The 20,619-nt window shown below is 34.3% G+C and overlaps 2 protein-coding genes across 4 annotated transcripts in view; both read left to right on the top strand.

Annotated features, from left to right (window-relative positions):
* iqgap1 (IQ motif containing GTPase activating protein 1) overlaps positions 1-11,530 on the top strand; it is a 55,940-nt gene extending 44,410 nt beyond the window's left edge. The window contains exons 26-37 of the mRNA XM_054608317.1: positions 317-457; positions 582-666; positions 1,422-1,654; positions 1,745-1,877; positions 1,987-2,089; positions 3,046-3,181; positions 3,276-3,363; positions 5,977-6,186; positions 6,285-6,451; positions 7,711-7,833; positions 9,243-9,351; positions 9,993-11,530. Of these exons, the coding sequence (XP_054464292.1) occupies positions 317-457; positions 582-666; positions 1,422-1,654; positions 1,745-1,877; positions 1,987-2,089; positions 3,046-3,181; positions 3,276-3,363; positions 5,977-6,186; positions 6,285-6,451; positions 7,711-7,833; positions 9,243-9,351; positions 9,993-10,106 (1,642 nt within the window). The 3' untranslated portion in view covers positions 10,107-11,530. The remainder of the gene's footprint in view (positions 1-316; positions 458-581; positions 667-1,421; positions 1,655-1,744; positions 1,878-1,986; positions 2,090-3,045; positions 3,182-3,275; positions 3,364-5,976; positions 6,187-6,284; positions 6,452-7,710; positions 7,834-9,242; positions 9,352-9,992) is intronic.
* A 7,093-nt stretch (positions 11,531-18,623) lies between these two features.
* crtc3 (CREB regulated transcription coactivator 3) overlaps positions 18,624-20,619 on the top strand; it is a 43,415-nt gene continuing 41,419 nt past the window's right edge. For all 3 annotated transcript variants that reach the window (XM_054619153.1, XM_054619148.1, XM_054619139.1), the window contains exon 1: positions 18,624-18,788. In XM_054619153.1, coding sequence (XP_054475128.1) covers positions 18,657-18,788 — 132 coding nt within the window. In that variant the 5' untranslated portion in view covers positions 18,624-18,656. The remainder of the gene's footprint in view (positions 18,789-20,619) is intronic.

Genomic DNA, 20,619 nt, shown 5'->3' with positions numbered 1-20,619 from the left:
TTTTATCAAGACTTAAAATCAGCAAAACAAAAACAATTCTGCTTCTTTCTTTCTATCTTGAATAAAGGTTTGTATCAGATTGTATTAATATAGTACTACTGTACTTTTAAGAGCAGAAAGAGTTTTGTAGTGGTCAGATTTTTATGCCAGAAATCTTTTTTGCTTACCCGATGGCCAGATTCTTTATTTGATGGTCCACAAGTTACAGAATATTTAGCTTATAGATAGCATTTTATAGTAAAGCAAAAAAAAAGACCTCACAGGTTACGCTCACCATTAAAGGTTCCTCCTTTCCTCCTCTTATCTTCCTCCACAGTAAGCTGCCCTATGACGTGACTCCGGAGCAGGCCATGGCCCACGAGGAGGTGAGGACGAGACTGGAAGCCTCCATCAAGAACATGAAGACCATCACCGACAAGTTCCTGTCCGCCATCATCGTCTCTGTGGATAAAATACCGTACGTCCTTCACTTGCAGCATCACTTTCTACATTCTTACAGACTCAAGTCCGTATATATATATTTATATATTTATATTTCCACTTCCTGTCTCACTCTGTCTTTGTGGCTTTTGTTTCCTCAGATATGGGATGCGTTTCATCTCCAGAGTTCTGAAGGACACCCTCCATGAGAAGTTCCCAGACGCTACAGAGGATGAGCTCCTTAAGGTTTGCATCTTTAATAATATAAACTTTATTTCTTTTAAAAACAAAAGTTTATAAAGGGATTTTACAGACAAAACAATGTAATAAAACAACAGAAAGCTCAACAGTTGGGCCCAAAAGAGCACGACAACTCAGATAAAATTTAAAACATTGATAAATCTGAGTAATAGATGAAACAATAAAAAACAATCAATACATTAAGAAAAAACTAAGAAATAAAATATATAAAAAGTATAAAATTATAATAATTAAAATAAAAAAATAACATAAAATAATAAAATAAAAAAAAATAACATAAAATAATAATAACAAAAACAAATAAAATAAAATAATAACAGAAAATAAATAACATGAAATAATAATAACAAAAAACAAATAACATAAAATAATAATAACAAAAACAAATAACATAAAATAATAATAACAAAAACAAAAAATAATAATAACAAAAACAAATAACATAAAATAACTAAAACAAATAACAAAAAATTATAATAACAAAAAACAAATAACATAAAATAATAATAACAAAAAATACCATTCAATAATAATTGGTCTATATAACATTCAGTTTGTTATGCTCAAAGTGCCAAAAAAATACATTTAAAACACTCAGTAATAATGTTTCTTCCCAGAAATCCTGAACCGGTTACTCAAGATAATTCACAGACCTATTTCTGAGAAGCTTCCCGTAAACTGAACTATGTTTGAAAGAAAAAAATGTCATCATAATAATTGTAATTTAATTGACTTGTCAGATTGTGGGTAACCTGCTGTACTACCGCTACATGAACCCGGCCATCGTGGCGCCCGACGCCTTCGACATCATCGAGGTGTCGGCGGGCGGTCAGCTGACCACAGAGCAGCGGCGGAACCTGGGCTCCGTCGCCAAGATGCTCCAGCACGCCGCCTCCAACAAGATGTTCCTCGGAGACAACGCCCACCTCAACCCCATCAACGAGTATCTCAGCAACTCCTACCAGAAGTTCAGGTCTGCTGACGAAACGTTTAAACTCCTCAACTTCTGTCATTTGTTGTTTTGAAGCTCTTTGTCTCATCTGACTTCTTCCTTCCATCGCAGGCGTTTCTTCCTGTCGGCGTGTGACGTTCCATCGCTGGAGGATAAATTCAACGTGGACCAGTACTCCGACCTGGTCACCGTCACCAAACCGGTCATCTACATCTCCATCGGGGAGATTATCAACACCCACACGGTGAGTTTGGACCGCCTCCCTGCCTGTATTCCAGTCCGTCCCATATCTCTTATATCCAGATGTTTCTGAGAGGTTCTGTCTTTTGACCCGGGTTCTTCTGTCCGGTTAGCTGCTGCTGGACCACGCGGACGCCATCGCTCCGGAGCACAACGACCCGATCCACGAGCTGCTGGAGGACCTGGGAGAGGTTCCCACCGTGGAGTCCCTCATCGGTGAGTGGAGGGAGGCGTTCAGTGTCTGCAAAAACAACAATACAAGAATTCAACTTATTTATACAATTGAAAGATGGTAACCTTGATAATCTGGTCATTTTGTACTCTTACGTGAGAATCTGACCTTACCTTGAATCAACAGTTCCTGATCCTAAGGCATAGTCAACTTCATTGATCACAAAAATAAGTTGATTTGCATAACTGCAAGAAAATTAGTTCACCCGGAGAACCAGCTCCAGCTAAAAATCTTCAACTATAATTCCACTAAAATGGTAAAAATCTGTTAGTAGTTGTCAATTAGAGTAGATGTTCTACATGTTCCTCATTGCCCCCATGTTAAAAGTCATTTCTGCAGCGGTTTTATATTTTCTGTTCACTTTAAGAGCCATGTATAAGTGAGAAAATGGCTTTAACTGTTTTTAAAGTCTGTTTTTAAAGTCAAAATATATTTGATTATCTTAAATTCAGATTAGTCCAGTGATGAAATCTAACCATGTCATAATTATTTTTAGTTTTAAGTCAACTTAAAAGTCAATCTTGATTCTCCAGTTCAGGGAGAAGGTTGCCATGACATAAAGTGATTCAATTATTTATGTGTCGCAGCAATCCTTTTGAGTTTGAGGTCCAGTATTTTTTAATCTTACAAAGAGGGACTATTATCTTCTTACGTTTGTTTGTTTTTTAAGAGAAGATTATAGAAGATTTAAGAGAATAAAATACTAAAATGTTGGTCAGACAAGTTGTAATTCATTTTGGGGTAAATTAATAGTTAATATTAATTGTGAATTTAGAAAATAATCTTTAGAATAATCAATAAATTTGTTGTTAGAATACTGATTTTAAATATAATTGTTAGATTAATGGATTAAAAAAGAATGGTTAGGAGCCCTAGATGAGAGCATTTATTTCCATAAACCTCTCTTTTATTTAACCATCCGTTTGTCTGTCTCCTTCAGGTGAAAACCCTCTTCCTCCTGACGACCCCAACAAAGAGCTGATGGGGAAAACTGAGGTTTCTCTCACACTCACTAATAAATTCGACGTCCCCGGAGAGGCCAATGTGGAGATGGACGCCCGCACGCTTCTGCTCAAGTAAGTTAATACACGGAGATTCACGGCTGACAAAATAGATTAATATGGTTGTTTTCTTGGGAGATTTAACGGTTTCTTTAACGTTTCTTCTCAGCACCAAGAGGCTCATCGTGGACGTGATCCGGTTCCAGCCCGGAGAGACTCTGACTGAGATCCTGGAATCAACGGCAGGAACCGAACAGGTCAGCAATAAAGATTTAGTGCAAATGAAGCTGATACTGCTGACTCCACATTTTAAATACATGTACAGGTTTTATGTTTACGCCAAACAAACCAGACTCTCACCACACAAACTGTAGCTTAATCTACAGAAAACTACTGGATCACTTTATGGCACAAAACAGGAAGTGGATGTCGTACTTCCTTTTTACGGATCCGTGCGGATATGGAAAGCTGAAGGAGCCATTAAACACCTTTATTTTCACACAACTTCCACACATGAACCCAATAGTTATATTTACACTACGGTGATTATAAGAGGTCATTTAAAAAGACAATGGGAGCAGATAAGGTGATTATATTATCAGTTAAATTTCAATTTAATTCTCTGAATACTGTGCAATTCACAAAGACATCACAGAATGACCGATTGGTTACAGAAGCTTTTGGCTTACTGGCTCTGCAAAACAGAAGGAGGGGCTCATTGCCATTAGGGAAAATGCTGTAAAACTGCATTTTTGACTGCTTTTAAATGGCGTAAAGTCCCAAAGCGGCGCTGTGAAAAAAGAGGCGTTTAATGGCACTTTTGGCTTTCCATAAACGGATCCCCCCTATCGGATGGTTTAACCATCATAGTGTGAAAAATATCTTTGACTGAGGATTGTTATTGGCAAATATTCAGTTAAAAAAATATGCGATCAGGGCACCATTAATGCTTTCTATATGCATCTCTGATAATATCACACTGTAAACAACAAATCAGTTGAAATTATTATTATTATATTCCTTTATTGATCCCCATGGGGGAAATTCGGGTGTTACAGCAGCTCAACTACACAGAAACAGATAATAAATACACATATTATACAATAAAATAAAAAATAGAATAAAATAAAAAATAAGAATACAAATAAAAAAATGTACAGTATATCCACATGGGGGGGTTGGTCAGCATGATGACAGACTGTGGTCTCCGCTGTTGTTGTACAGTCTGATGGCAGTGGGCACAAATGAGCGTCTGAAGCTCCGTCCTGCTCTTTGGCAGAATCAGCCGATGGCTGAAAGAGCTGCCCAGCTGCCACAGTTCCTCATGGAGAGGGTGAGAGGGATTGTCCAGGATGGCTCCGAGTTTGGCCTTCATCCTCCTCTCACCCACTGACTCCAGACTGTCCAGCTCCAGACACACCACAGAGCTGGCTTTCCTCACCTTATTGAGTTTGTTGGCATCTCCAGTCCTGATGCCACCACCACCCCAGCACGCTACGGTAGAAGAAGAAGAGGGCGCTGGCTACCACAGACTGGTAGAAGAAGAGGGCACTGGCTACCACAGACTGGTAGAATGCTTCACCACCTTGAGCAGTTTATTGCACACATTGAAGGACCTCAGCCTCCTCAGGAAGAACAGCCTGCTCTGTCCTTTCCTGTAGAGGGCGTCAGTGTTGTGTGTCCAGTCCAGTTTATTGTTGATCTGCACCCCAAGGTACTTGTAGGACTCAACCCTCTCCACTTCCCCTCCCTGAATGAAAACAGGGACAGGGGGGCTTCTGTTCCTCTGGTAGTCCACCACAAGCTCCTTGGTCTTGCTGATGTTGAGCTTCAGGTGGTTGTTGCTGCACCATGTGATGAAGCTCTCAATCAGTCCTCTGTACTCCTCCTCGTTGTCCCTGGTGATACATCCAACAATGGAGGAGTCATCGGAAAACTTTTGGAGGTGGCAGGAACCAGAGTTGAAGCGGAAGTCCGAGGTGTAGAGAGTGAAGAGGAACGGTGCCAGTACAGTTCCTTGGGGTGCGCCGGTGTTGCTGATCACAGACTCAGAGACACAGGAGGAGAGCGAGTAACGTTAGCAGCCCCGCTATGACGCGTTCATTCTCTGTTCGGATAAAATTAATATTGGGCAAAGCTAAATTAAAAAGTAATCATCATGTGTTCAAATGTAGTCTTGTAAAAATAAAAAATTTTGAATAATGTAGTTTAAAGGAGATGTTTTCACATTAATATAAAATATATGTTAGATATAATTTATGACCGTTTTAATATTCCTAAAAGTAGCTTTAAGCAGATTATAACACATCATTAAATCTACTAATGAGAACACTAAAGACCAATGTTGCCTCCTGGGTCCTGCACTAAAATTATTAACATCTCCTTCATACAGAAAAAACAGATGATATCTGCCGGGCTGTGATTGGTTGTTCCTCATCACATGACATGGGGGCGCGTGTGGCATTGTTACAAAGGTTGAGCTATATTTATCTCAGGGCACGGAAGGAAAATAACCGTTATCCAAACAACTTCACACTCAACACTGCACTTCTTTGTCCAGCCGTCCATTTTCTTCTTATTATCCGGGGTTCGACCCCGTGGGCCTCTTACCAGTTGGACATGCCCAGAAAAGAACTTGTTGATCGGATGAACGGTTGTCGAGAAAATACTGATAAATATGTTAATAAATATACTGACAAGAGAGTGAGCTGAACCCAGCAGGCTGTTTGGCGAAGTAACAGTAAATCTTTGTCGTTTGCAGTTTAAGACGTTCACATTGATATCGTAGCGTGATGCTGTAGAATTTAACAGTCAATTTAAATCAAAGGTAAAAATGAACTATAATCCAATCTTGTTGTCCCTGACGACAGGAAGCAGAGTACCAGCGAGCCATGCAGAGGAGGGCCATCAGAGACGCCAAGACCCCCGAGAAGATGAAGCAGGTGAAGCCGGTGGTGGACGACAGCCTGACGCTGCAGGGCAAGAAGGACAAGATCAAGAGCAACCTGCAGCGGCTGGCCGAGCTGGGGAAGGTCCACCCGGAGAACCGGTACCAGGACCTGATCAACGACATCGCCAAGGTCAGAACCAATGAGATTTATCTGTGGAATAGAAACGTAAAGCTCCTCAGTGTTGTTTTTACTTAAATGTGATTTATGTGTTTGTTTGTTTGTTACAGGACATCAGAAATCAGAGGCGGTATCGTCAGCGTAGGAAAGCTGAGCTGGTGAGGCTCCAGCAGACCAACGTCGCTCTGAATTCAAAGACCACTTTTTTCAACGTTCAGATTGACTCGTACAATCAGTACATCAAGACGTGCATGGACAACCTGGCCAGCAAGGGCAAGTGAGTGACCTTTAATGTCATTTAACAGTTTACATTTGACATTTGTGGGTCAGTTTGAGCGGTCCTACTCTCATAACAATCATCATTGAGACATCATAAACCATCATAAATCAGATTTTATTCATTTTTGGCTTCCTGTTTACATTTACATTTAATCAATCATTAAAAAACTTTATTTGTAGAGAACCTTTTAGTTTTAACTGCTTCACAGATGACCATAAGTAACAGTAATTGTAGTAAATCATTGTGCGATTAATAACTAGATTAATCAAATATCAATAAAATAGAATCAAATGTTATATTTGAAATACATTAAGTGAGTGACTGATTAAATAATAATTACATCAATACAATACAGTGAGAGATTTATGAAATAACAATAAAACTAAATAACATTATTACAACTTAAAAAAAAAAAAGTGATTAATGAAATAAGAATAAAACTGAATATCATTTTACAACTTAAATACAATGAAGTGAGTGGTTCTTAAAATAACAAAAAATAAGATAGAATTTTACAATTTTGGCACAATAAAATATGTTTAATCAATTAGCAATACAAATATATAAAATTGACATTTTTAAATACAATAAAGTGAGTAATTAATAAAATAACAATAAAATAGAATCAATAAAAACTTGAATGCAATAACATGAGTGTTTGATTAAATAACATAACAATACAATTATACAATTAAATACAATAAAGTGAGTGATTAATAAAATAACAATAAAATAGAATACAATTCTACAACCTAAATACAAGAAAGCAACTGAATAAAGTTATTTTTATAAACCATTTTTAATCAAAAGCCCGTCTTTAGAGGAGGGTTTTAAGTTTAGGTTTAATGATCTAAACACTAGAAAGAGGAGGGTAACTGAACATGTAGATGTTTGATTTATTCCCACACACAGTATTAATTAAATATCACATCATGTGTCCTTTTTTTATTTGTTAAAAGCACATTTCTAAATAGTGCCAAAAATCAGAACTGGGTCACTTGTAACAGGAAGTGGGTCACAGTGTTGATCCCCAGACTTCCGCTGGTTTTGTGTGAAAAATGCAATTAAGCACAGCTGCTTGATAGAAATCCAGTTACTGCGGAAACCAAAGACATCAAAGTCTAAAGTATATTTTTCAAAAAGCTGTGGCGTTTACTCAGCAGAATAAAATGTCTATACGTTTCCTTTAGTGTCAACTCCTACTATGGACTAAGAGACAGTTTCATGTTGTACCCGTTGCTTGTCTTTCTTCTCAGGTTGTCAAAGAAACCAGGCGACAACAAGGCCAAGAAGAGTAAACAGGTTTCACAGAAATACACGGCCTCCCGCCTCCACGAGAAGGGCGTTCTGATCGCCATAGAGGATCTGCAGCCCAACCAGTGAGTGCTGCTGTCTATAGCACTACAGTTCAACACTATGTTTAAAGGGACACTTCAGCCACAAAATGATGATCCGTATATCAATGATTCACCCCATGATTTGTTGAATTCTTGAAGAAAACTTTGTTTTCCTCTCATGCCTCCACTACAGTGGTGTTCAGCACACCGCAGATTAATTCAACAGTTTAATGTCACCAATATTCAGTAAAATATGAGTCAGGACATCAACTTTTATGCTTTTCTAGTTTTCGATCTCTGATGTGAACAACCAATCTTTGATTAAATAGCAGCACCGCTAACGGCTAATGAACATTACATTGTGATGCGTTCAGGCTCTGTTCAGTGAAAATTTGTATTGGGTGACGGTAAATTATAACGTTATCATGATGTGTTCACATGTAATCTGGTAAAATGTAGTGTTGGTGATAAACTAGAATAAATCCAGTAGTTTGAATGAGATGTTTTCACATTAATATAAATATATATTAGTGATGAATTATGAACTGTGTACACTAGCTCTAATAATACAAATCATTAAAACTACTAATACCAGGATTTGTTTTTAAACACGTAAACACAAAGTAAAAGGATAACATTTCAATTTTTTTTATGTTTTTATTGACTTTTTTGAACGGCGGTGAAAAATAAAAATAGTCTAGATCCTTAAAGACCAGCTCCTGTGATCAAACAACAAAGGGATCTGTATCTGACAAAATGAAACATCAATGATCTGCAATTATTATCAGCGGCAAAAAGACTTGATCTTGGGATCTCTAGAAGTTATATTTGCTCCCTGTTTTCTTTGATCGCTCTCCATGACTCTGATCTGGGATACGACCCAAACCGCCAGTTTTCTAATCAGTAGCGCCACTATAATAAACAGAGAAAAGACTTGATGATGAAAGTAAATAGTTTAACGACAGCAAAACATCCGTTTACGAACTCACACGTAACTTTCATCCAGTCGTATGATCACATCAAACCTTTCTATTTAAAAGCGCTTGTTTTAGCAAAGATGCTGAAGAAGAAGAAGAAGTGTTTGGAAGAAGTGAGCATGCAACTGAATAAATGAGTTTGTTCTCTAGGAATTGTGGTTTTGCTGTAGTTAAAGGGGCCGCGTTTAAGAATTTTCTTAGCTTTTCGATTTTCCGTTCATTGTGGAGGAAAGAGAAATCAAAGTGACATGTGGGGAGTAATTGATGTACACAAATTGGCGATGAAGTATTCCTTTAAGAAATCTTTATTTTCCTGGAAGATCAAAAGTTCTTGCCATTTTAGCAGGTATATTTTTTAGACAATAACTTTGTGAATACCTCACATTTCTATTGTTCTTAATCTTTGTATGAAACTTTATTTAAACGGGCTGTTGTTGATCAGTTTCTTTGTCTCGTACTTTTCTTTCCTCACAGGTTCAAGAATGCTATTTTTGAGATTTCTCCGTCAGAGACTGTCGGAGTCTTTGAGGTGAAGGCCAAGTTCATGGGCGTGCACTTGGAGACATTACAGTTAGAATATCAGGTACTGTTTCTTTATTTTTTCCTACAGTGAAGTAAAGTGGAGATGTTCCGATACCAATAGAGATTCTGATACCGAGTACAGGTCTGATGTCAGTGCGTTAAAAACAAAACTATGTTTATTATTATGTTTTTAACAGATGTGTACTACTAATGCTATATGGATGTGATATGACGCTATCATTGTTGTATAGCCAGACTCAGGTTAAACACTTTGTAAAACATGAACACAAACATAGAAAATGGCCCCGCCCTAAAGCATCCCCTGCTTTATGGTCTGTTTGACTCTAAATGGAGCATCATTTACTAAATGAACATCATGCTGTATTGAAGAAGACTTGAAACTAGAGATTGAGACCATAAACTCATGTTTACAATGTTTACTGAGGGAATAAATCAAGAGAGAAGTAGAGTCATTTTCTCATAGACTTCTATACAACCAGAGGAGTCGCCCCCTGGTGGACAGTAGAGAGAATGCAGCTTTAAGACACTTCGCTTCAGCATGTCAGGCTGTATCGAAGGGATTCACCAGTATTGGAACAACTCTATAGTAGACAGACAGTGAATATTGATTAATGTTACAGAGGCGATCAGCTGTGATTGGTTTATGGAGGCTGATCTTTTAATGTTTGTTTGTTTTTTCAGGATCTCCTCCAGCTGCAGTACGAAGGCGTGGCGGTGATGAAGCTCTTCGACCGGGCCACCATCAACGTCAACCTGCTCATTTTCCTGCTCAACAAGAAATTTTATGGGAAATAGAAAAAAAGAAAAGGATTTAAAAAAACAAACAAAAAAAGCAAAAGGGCTACAGACACTGATTCCAAACCACAAAACCCACTTTGAGGGTTGCAGAGAAGCCCTGACCTGACCCCCCCGCTCTCCTCCACATTCCCGACTGCACTTCTCCCACGTGCCTTTGCAGCTTTACGTGCATTCTTTTTTTTTTATTATTATTATTATTATTATTATGTGGATCACCATATGTGCTTTAATGGACCTTAATGACTCTTCTCTCTTACGGTCTCTATTGTCTGTAACTTGCGGCTAGGTCAGAGGTTTAAGATTTGTATGTTGTTGGTTTTTTTTTTGCTTTAAATATTATGAATATCTTGTGCATGGGCCTGGATTAATTATAAAAAAAAACCTAAATGTATGTTTTATGTTTAGAGATCATGTTTGGTTGTGTCTTTCTTAGCTGTTAAGTTTATCTGCTCAGCTGACTGATAAAAAGTTGGATAAACGTCTCAAAGTGCCAGCGTACTTTTTCAGCGGGGATATGAAATCATCTCTTATGTGCAGAGAAATTATGACAAATGAATCATAGAATAATATAAGAATAAAAACAACCATGGTCAGATTTTTGCAACCATGTGACGTTCACAAAACAACCAAAATACTCTCCAACATAAACTACCATTTAAAAAGCAATATAATAAAATATAATTTGCCCTTTCAGATGGGTTTGTTATCTGTTTTTGGATCGTTCTGATTAGATTAAATAATTTTCCAGGACAACACAAGATTTTTTAAGAAGATTTTTCCCTCTTATTTTTACATGAAAACAGTTTTCCAGGATGCGTGGGAACCCTGCCTGTTCCTTTATTTCTATTTTATGCTGCTGCTTGAGACAAATTTGAAAAGAAAAATCGAAACAAGTTGATGCACTCCTCGTTCTCCGCCATATTTTATTTTCAAAAAACACTGTAGTTAGTATTATTGGTGCTTTTGACATATTCTGATATGAATATAGAGATTGAAACTCTCCTGACTTTTTGATTTGGATTGGACTCGCCTCAACTCATCCTTAACACACACAATCTATGCAAAGAGAAAGTGTCATTCAACGTGTTATTTGACAAAAAAACTAAAAGCTCATATTGAGCTGTTGAACTCAAAACATGTTTTTTTTAAATTAATATCATAAACTTTAATTTGTTGCATGACTAACTCACATTACAACGCTCACATCTGGCTTCAAAATCTCTCCTGGTGAGTCTGGGTTCTGGTTTGTTGTCTGGACCGAACTCATGGTGACTTACTGGAAATGATATTTCTTTTTTTCATCTTTCTCATTGGCTGTTTATGTTGTATAACTGAAACACAGATTACTGTTACATTCCAGAATCCGTTAAGTTAACATTAACATCATGTCAGATTTTAACTAATAAATCATTATGAAACTTCCCCGGTGGATTATTTACATTAAGACATTTCTTTTCCTGTCACACGTCGTATGAAATGTTATGTTTTAAAATATACAAATGAGGCATCATCTTATTAAATATGTGCTAATTTGATTACATTTACAGAATATAAATGGGAACATTGGATAAAGCCAGGTTCAAAATTCTTGTTTCATTTTATTGACACATTAGAATCAAGGTTTTTACTGAGGGGATGTTAGATATCTCTTTTTGTCACTCCATAAATCAGAAAATACTGTCAACAGCAATAAATAAATCTATTTTCTCCATGTTTTTAGTAATAAATGTTGTATAAATCAGGCTATGAATGATACATGAACAAACCCCTCTGTAGAAACCTTCAGAATATAGAGAGGAATGAAGCTGTAAAGTTTGGTGTATGTAAGAGCTACTGAAGTGGAGATTTATGGATCAGAGTCTGAGAAAAAACTCATTTAGAGAAAACGTCCTTTAAAGAAATGTTTAGTTAAATTACATACATGTTGAAGACACTACAGGTGAATAGGGTAAAAAAAACAAAACATATAGATATCACCATGAAACTTCACCAGTTGATTACTGACATTAAGACAATTATTTGTTGTATTACAAGTTTTCTGAAATGATATGTTTAAATATGCAAATTAGGCATTATCTAAAGGTAACTTCTGGTGAATTTAGGAGAAATCTACAAACACAAACAGACAAAGTAGTCAAATAAACACCTAAATGTGTATATTTGTTGTTTTCTTTCTTCTAGTCTGAAAGAAGACATGTTATGGAAGAAAAATAGAAGTTAAAACAACGTTTCCCCTGTAGTGTCTTTTCGTAGTGTGTCAAACATATGATGGTATCTAGAATACAGAGATTTTTATGGTGCTTTGTTGGGAAATAATTAGATAAAATTGCCCTTATTCATATTTTATATATATACTGTAGTTGAGGTGTGCAGACCCGAGAACAGACCTTGAGGATGTGCAGTGTTACAGACTGGTCTCGCTGTGGGTCCAGTAGATGTCACTCTACACCTTCCAATCTTTAGTCACAGTTTGACTCTTTTCAACGAGCCTGAAATCAGATTCTATTGATCCAGATGTTGATTTTCTGTCCGGTGTAAAGTTCGACCAGATGTCGACGCCGTTGTGTTAAATGGAGGAGGCCGAGCTCTCACTCGCAGTCCATTAAATGTATTTTACCTGTTTTAGAATAAAGCTCTACAGATGCATTGTGTCTCTATACGTACATTTACTCACATGCTGCACTTGGGTATAATTGAGATAATCGTTGTTTTGCAATTTTAAGTGCTAGTTTTGAGATGCTAAATCATTATTTTGTAGGTACTAAGTCATTTTTTAAAATAAAGTTTCTTATTTTAAAATACTAAATCCAAATACGTATAACATTTCTCATTATTTTGAGATACTTTGTCATTATTTTAAAAAGTTTCTCATTATTTTGAGATACTAAATAAAAATATTAAGAACATTTCCTATTTCGGAATCTAAGTAATTCATTTGAGACACTTACTCATTCCTTTGAGATATTAAAAATGTATTTTTACATGTTTAGTATCTGAAAATGATGTAAGACTTTGTCAATATTTTTCTACTATACTTTCTCAATATTTGAATAAGTCAAATATACAGTACCAGTCAAAAGTTTGGACACACCTTCTCATTCAACTACTTTGAAGAATGTAAAATATAAAACATATTCTGGTTTGTTGAGCATTTGTTTGTTTACCACATAATTCCATATGTGTTCCTTCATAGTTTGGATGTCTTCAATATTCATCTACAATGTAGAAAAAAATAAAAATAAAGAAAAACCATTGAATGAGAAGGTGTGTCCAAACTTTTGACTGGTACTGTATATTATAAGAAAGACTTACATTATTTTTAATAACTGATTCATTTGAGACACTTACTCATTCCTTTGAAATATTAAAAATATATTTTTTAAATGCTTAGTATCTGAAAATGAAGTAAGACTTTCTCAATATTTTAATAAGTCATTATTTAAAGATTTGTTTTTATTTTAATATCTTTTTAAACACAGTTATTCTTGAAGAAAGAAGGAGAAAATGATTCATAACATAAGGCCTGTTTATTTACTCCACTCATGAGTAATCCACTACAGAGACAATGTAATTAATTTGAGTCTTTGAGCATTTTTTAAAGGCTTAATATTTGAAAATTATAATAATTTATTTATTTATTTATTATTAATAACTGATTACTTTAAGAGAATTTGAAAAATATATTTTTCTTCATTAAGTCATTATTTTAAGAATTATCTTTTATTTTAATATCTTTTTTAACACAGTTATTCTTGAAGAAAGAAGGAGAAAATGATTCATAACATAAGGCCTGTTTATTTACTCCACTCATGAGTAATCCACTACAGAGACAACGTAATTAATTTGAGTCTTTGAGCATTTTTTAAATGCTTAATATTTGAAAATTATTGAAGACTTTCTCAATATTTGAATAAGTCATTATTTTAAGATTTATCTTTTATTTTAATATCTTTTTTTTAATTTTAATATCTTTTTTAACACAGTTATTCTTGAAGAAAGAAGGATAACATAAGGCCTGTTTATTTACTCCACTCATGAGTAATCCACTACAGAGACAATGTAATTAATTTGAGATACGAAGTAATTATTTTCAGTCTAACATTATTTTTAATAACTGATATATAATAAATATTTTTTAAATGCTTAATATTTGAAAATTATTTAAGACTTTCTCAATATTTGAATAAGTCATTATTTTAAGAAAGTTTCTCATTATTTTGAGATTCTAAGTAAAAACCTTAACACTAACTCCTTATTTTAATTATTAAATGTTTATTTTTTAGATACCTAGTAAAAATGTATATAAGAAAGACTTACATTCATTTTTTTGAGAAGTGATTAATTTGAGACACTCACTCATTCCTTTGAAATATTATAAATATATTTTATAAATGCTTAATATTTGAAAATAATTCAAGACTTTCTCAATATTTCAATCAGTCATTATTTTAAGAAAGTTTCTCATTATTTTAAGAATTATTTTTTATTTTAATATCTTTTTTAACACAGTTATTCTTGAAGAAAGAATGAGAAAATGATTCATAACACAAGGCCTGTTTATTTACTCCACTCATGAGTAATCCACTACAGAGACAAAGTAATTAATTTGAGTCTTTGAGCATTTTTTAAATGCTTAATATTTGAAAATTATTGAAGACTTTCTCAATATTCGAATAAGTCATTATTTTAAGATTTCTTTTTATTTTAATATCTTTTTTTTATTTTAATATCTTTTTTAACACAGTTATTCTTGAAGAAAGACGGATAACATAAGGCCTGTTTATTTACTCCACTCATGAGTAATCCACTACAGAGACAATGTAATTAATTTAAGACACTTACTCATGCCTTTGAAATATTATAAATATATTTTATAAATGCTTAATATTTGAAAATTATTTAAGACTTTCTCAATATTTGAATAAGTCATTATTTTAAGAATTTTATTTAATTTTAATATCTTTTTAACATAGTTATTCTTGAAGAAAGAAGGAGAAAATTATTCATACATCACATATTTTAAGATATTAAATGTTTATTTTTTAGATACTTTGTAAAAATATATAAGAAAGATTTACATTATTTTTAATAACTGATTAATTTAAGACACTTTTTAAATGCTTAGTATCTGAAAATAATGTGAGACTTTCTCAATATTTGAATAAGTCATTATTTTAAGAATTATATTTTATTTTAATATCTTTTTTAACACAGTTATTCTTGAAGAAAGAAGGAGAAAATGATTCATAACACAAGGCCTGTTTATTTACTCCACTCATGAGTAATCCACTACAGAGACAACGTAATTAATTTGAGTCTTTGAGCATTTTTTAAATGCTTAATATTTGAAAACTATTGAAGACTTTCTCAATATTTGAATAAGTCATTATTTTAAGAATTATTTTTTATTTTAATATCTTTTTTAACACAGTTATTCTTGAAGAAAGAAGGAGAAAATGATTCATAACATAAGGCCTGTTTATTTACTCCACTCATGAGTAATCCACTACAGAGACAACGTAATTAATTTGAGTCTTTGAGCATTTTTTAAATGCTTAATATTTGAAAACTATGAAGACTTTCTCAATATTTGAATAAGTCATTATTTTAAGAATTATTTTTTATTTTAATATCTTTTTTAACACAGTTATTCTTGAAGAAAGAAGGAGAAAATGATTCATAACATAAGGCCTGTTTATTTACTCCACTCATGAGTAATCCACTACAGAGACAACGTAATTAATTTGAGTCTTTGAGCATTTTTTAAATGCTTAATATTTGAAAATTATTGAAGACTTTCTCAATATTTGAATAAGTCATTATTTTAAGAATTATTTTTTATTTTAATATCTTTTTAACATAGTTATTCTTGAAGAAAGAAGGATAACATAAGGCCTGTTTATTTACTCCACTCATGAGTAATCCACTACAGAGACAATGTAATTAATTTGAGTCTTACATTAATAACTGATTAATTTGAGACACTTACACTTATTTTGTAAATGCTTAATATTTGAGAATTATTTAAGACTTTCTCAATATTTGAACAAGTCATTATTTTAAGAATTTTTTTTATTTTAATATTTTTTTATTATTCTTGAAGAAAGAAGGAGAAAATGATTCATAACACAAGGCCTGTTTATTTACTCCACTCATGAGTAATCCACTACAGAGACAATGTAATTAATTTGAGATACGAAGTAATTATTTTGAGAAAGCTTCTTCTTATTTTGAGATTCCAAGTAAAAAAATTGAGAAACTAACTCCTTATTTTAAGATATTTAGTGATTATTTTTTAGATACCTAGTAAATATTTATATAAGAAAGACTGACATTATTTTTTATTACTGAATCATCATTTTGAAAAAGTTACTCATTATCTTGAGATTCTAAGTAAAAACCTTAACACTAACTCCTTATTTTAAGATATTAAATGTTTATTTTTTAGATACTTTGTAAAAATATATAAGAAAGATTTACATCATTTTTAATAACTGAATCATCATTTTGAAAAAGTTTCTCATTATCTTGAGATTCAAAGTAAAACATTAGAGAAACTAACTCATTATTTTAAGATATTAAATGTTTATTTTTAGGATACTTTGTAAAAATATATATATATATTTCTTCATTAAGTCATTATTTTAAGAATTATTTTCTTATTTTAATATCTTTTTTAACACAGTTATTCTTGAAGAAAGAAGGAGAAAATGATTCATATCATAAGGCCTGTTTATTTACTCCACTCATGAGTAATCCACTACAGAGACAATGTAATTAATTTGAGATTAATTATTTTGAGTCTTACATTATTTTTAATAACTGATTAATTTAAGACACTTACTCATTATTTAAGATAATACAAAACAAATATTTTTTAAATGCTTAGTATCTGAAAATTATTTAAGACTTTCTCAATATTTGAGAAAGTAATTATTTTGAGAAAGCTTCTTCTTATTTTGAGATTCCAAGTAAAAAAATTGAGAAACTAACTCATTATTTTAAGATATTTAGTGATATTTTTTAGATACCTAGTAAATATTTATATAAGAAAGACTTACATTATTTTTAATAACTGATTAATTTAAGACACTCATTCCTTAAGATAATAAAAAAACAAATATTTTATAAATGCTTAATATTTGAAAATTATTTAAGACTTTCTCAATATTTCAATCATTAGTCATTATTTTAAGAAAGTTTCTCATTATTTTAAGAATTATTTTTTATTTTAATATCTTTTTTAACACAGTTATTCTTGAAGAAAGAAGGAGAAAATGATTCATAACACAAGGCCTGTTTATTTACTCCCCTCATGAGTAATCCACTACAGCGACAACCCAACGTAACGTAACGTAACGTAACGTAACGTAACGTAACGTAACGTAACGTAACCCAGCTCTGTCGCCGCCCGGTGGACGTGCCCGGTACTCTCCACCGCGGGGATGTTTTCCTCGCAGCCGTCTGAGGACAACAAGCAGCGGGTCCGGGTCGCTGTCAGACGACGGACAACGAGCTCCACACTCCCGGTTGTCTCCCTCTCTCACACACACGGAGGACACCGTCGCACTCGGGAGTTGTAGTTCTTTTCTACGAAGTGATGAAAGTGAAACGCAAGCTAGCATTCTAAGCTAACAACTTTAGCTCGCCACTGACGGCGGCTTAGCTAACTCGGCTAGCAGCATGCTAACGTCACATTCAAACAAGTGGTTCTCTTGGAAACGCGTGTAAATGACGTGGTAACCGGCTGGGAAGTCGCTTTAAACCGTGCTGGAGGTGGAGAGGAGCCGCTGCGGGGTGTAAACAGCTGGTTTTTTTGGAGACTTTTACTCCCCGGATAACTTTTATTTGTGGCGTTAGCTTTAGCCGCGTTAGCTTAGCAACGGGAGCTAACGCTGCTAGCGCCGCTCACAGCTGAGAGGAGCTGAGAGGAGAAGAAGCGATGTTTGTCGTGTTTTAGACGCTCCAGTGGGCTGGAGGACTGAGGACAGCAAGACTCTCTGCACTGTCTACTACTTGTTTTTGTTTTTTACCTCTAACACACACACACTTATATATATACACACTTATATATACACACATATATATATATATACACACACACTCACTCACTCACTCACACACACACACACATATATATACACACACACACACACATATATATATATATACACACACACACACACTCACACACATATATATTCACACACTTATATACACTCACACTCACACACTCACTCTCACTCACACACACACACACATATATACACACTCACTCACACACACACTCACTCTCACTCACACACACACACATATACTCACACACACACATATACTCACACACACTCACTCACTCTCACTCACTCACACACTCACTCACACACACACATATATATATATATACACACATATACACAAAAACACACACTCACACTCTCTCACTCTCACACACACACACACACACTCACACTCTCACTCAATCTCACTCTCACACACACACACACTCACATAAAGTAAGGCAGAAGTTGTGAAACTGCGGCCCGCAGGATGTCCGGCTCCCCGGGCACAGGTGGCTCCAACCCCAGGAAGTTCAGCGAGAAGATAGCGCTGCACAACCAGAAGCAGGCAGAGGAGACGCGGGCCTTTGAGCAGCTGATGACAGACCTCACCGTCTCCAGGGTACATGCACGTATTGATCAGCCTCCTCCTCCTCCTTGTTGTTGTTGTTGTTGTTTGATTGTCATTCCAGGAGAAGCTCCCCTCTGACTGGGATCTCTGGTGTTCAACCAGAGATCCCAGTCACCCCATTTAATGCACCACACAAACCAAACAAAACAATGTTCAGTACCAGTCAAAAGTTTGGACACACTTTCTCATTCAATGGTTTCTCCTTATTTTTATTTTATTTTATATATATTTTTATTTTATATATATACAGTACCAGTCAAAAGTTTGTTCACACCTTCTCATTCAACTACTTTGAAGAATCTAAAATATAAAACATATTCTGGTTTGTTGAGCATTTGTTTGTTTACCACATAATTCCACATGTGTTGCTTCATAGTTTGGATGTCTTCAATATTAATCTACAATGTAGAAAAAAGTTAAAAATAAAGAAAAAGCATTGAATGAGAAGGTGTCCAAACTTTTGACTGGTACTGTACCTGTCAGGAACAGCATATTGTAAAACTGTCCACTTGCAGAAATTTAAACAAACTGTGTAAGACCAGTTTTTTTCTAATTGCAACCAGCAGTGAAACAGGAAATGGGGAAAGTAGCTCCTCTACATCTGCACCGGGCGACTAAATGTACTAAAGAAAGCAGTGCTGTGTGTTAAGATTCAATTTGCATGTCTTCACATCCACCATCTTATTATATTATATTGAATTAAATCCCACTTGTTATGTGAAACATGCATCCTGGTCACCGTGGACAGACTCCACTCAGAGAGGGAGGATCAGCTCAAGAGGATGGTTCATCATTTGGACACATCAGTCATATACACTCATATTTTTATTAGGCAAAGCTCCTTTAAAACATGTACAAATGTTGTCACAAAACGGGCTCACAACAGTCAGTCAGATGATTTTGTTATGTCATATTAAGGCGTGATAAGCATAGCTGAAATTAAACCAATTTATTGTGATATTCATCTTTTAAAAATAGTATTTCTGGCTCTCTCAGCGGCATGTCATGTGATAAAATTATTTTCACATGACGTGATTGATTCTTTTCAATCGGATGGCAACCAAAAATGATTTTGGTTGATTTTGATTAATCTGCTAATATTTTATGTGGTTAATCTGTTAATTATTTAAACTATAACATGTCAGATTATAGTGGAAGCCGTCCATTTAAAGTATGGAGTACAATGTGATGCATTCAGATGTCAGAATCTCAGGGATATTTTTGATTTTACTGATATAATATATATAATATATATTCGTATCAGTTCGCTGCACTTATTGAATTCGTATTAGTTTACTGCACTTATCCTATTCGTAGTAGTTTGTAGCACTTATTATATTCGTATTAGTCTGTTGCAATTATTGTTTTCGTAGTAATTTGCCTCTGCACTGTACTTTTGCTCTGGTTTATGCTTTTAGATGCTTGTTTAAGAAAGGAGATGCACTTATGACTTCTGGTGACTAGTAGTTCTCTTGAATACCTATGTTGAATACACTTATTGTAAGTCGCTTTGGATAAAAGCATCTGCTAAATGACTGTAATGTAATATAAAACACAGAAAAGTATCAAATCCTCTCATTAATGCGGTTGGAACCAGGGAGTGTTTCTTGGTAAATTAGTATAAACCTATAAACAATGACAGAAAAAATAGAAAAAAATAATAATATTTGGATAATCAGCTAATTTGTTTCCTTTCTTTGTCCTATATAATCATTTAGGGACAAAACAACACGGAAACTGTAATTAATTATCTCAACAATATAATTGTCGGATTAATTGCTTATAAAAATAATCATCAGCTGTGGCCCCATAATCAAGAAGA

Source organism: Anoplopoma fimbria, chromosome 2 (assembly GCF_027596085.1).
Source record: "Anoplopoma fimbria isolate UVic2021 breed Golden Eagle Sablefish chromosome 2, Afim_UVic_2022, whole genome shotgun sequence".
NCBI classification, from domain to species: domain Eukaryota; kingdom Metazoa; phylum Chordata; class Actinopteri; order Perciformes; family Anoplopomatidae; genus Anoplopoma; species Anoplopoma fimbria.
The sequence above is the reverse complement of the archived record's forward strand: the minus strand, read 5'-3'. Positions and strand labels throughout refer to the sequence as shown.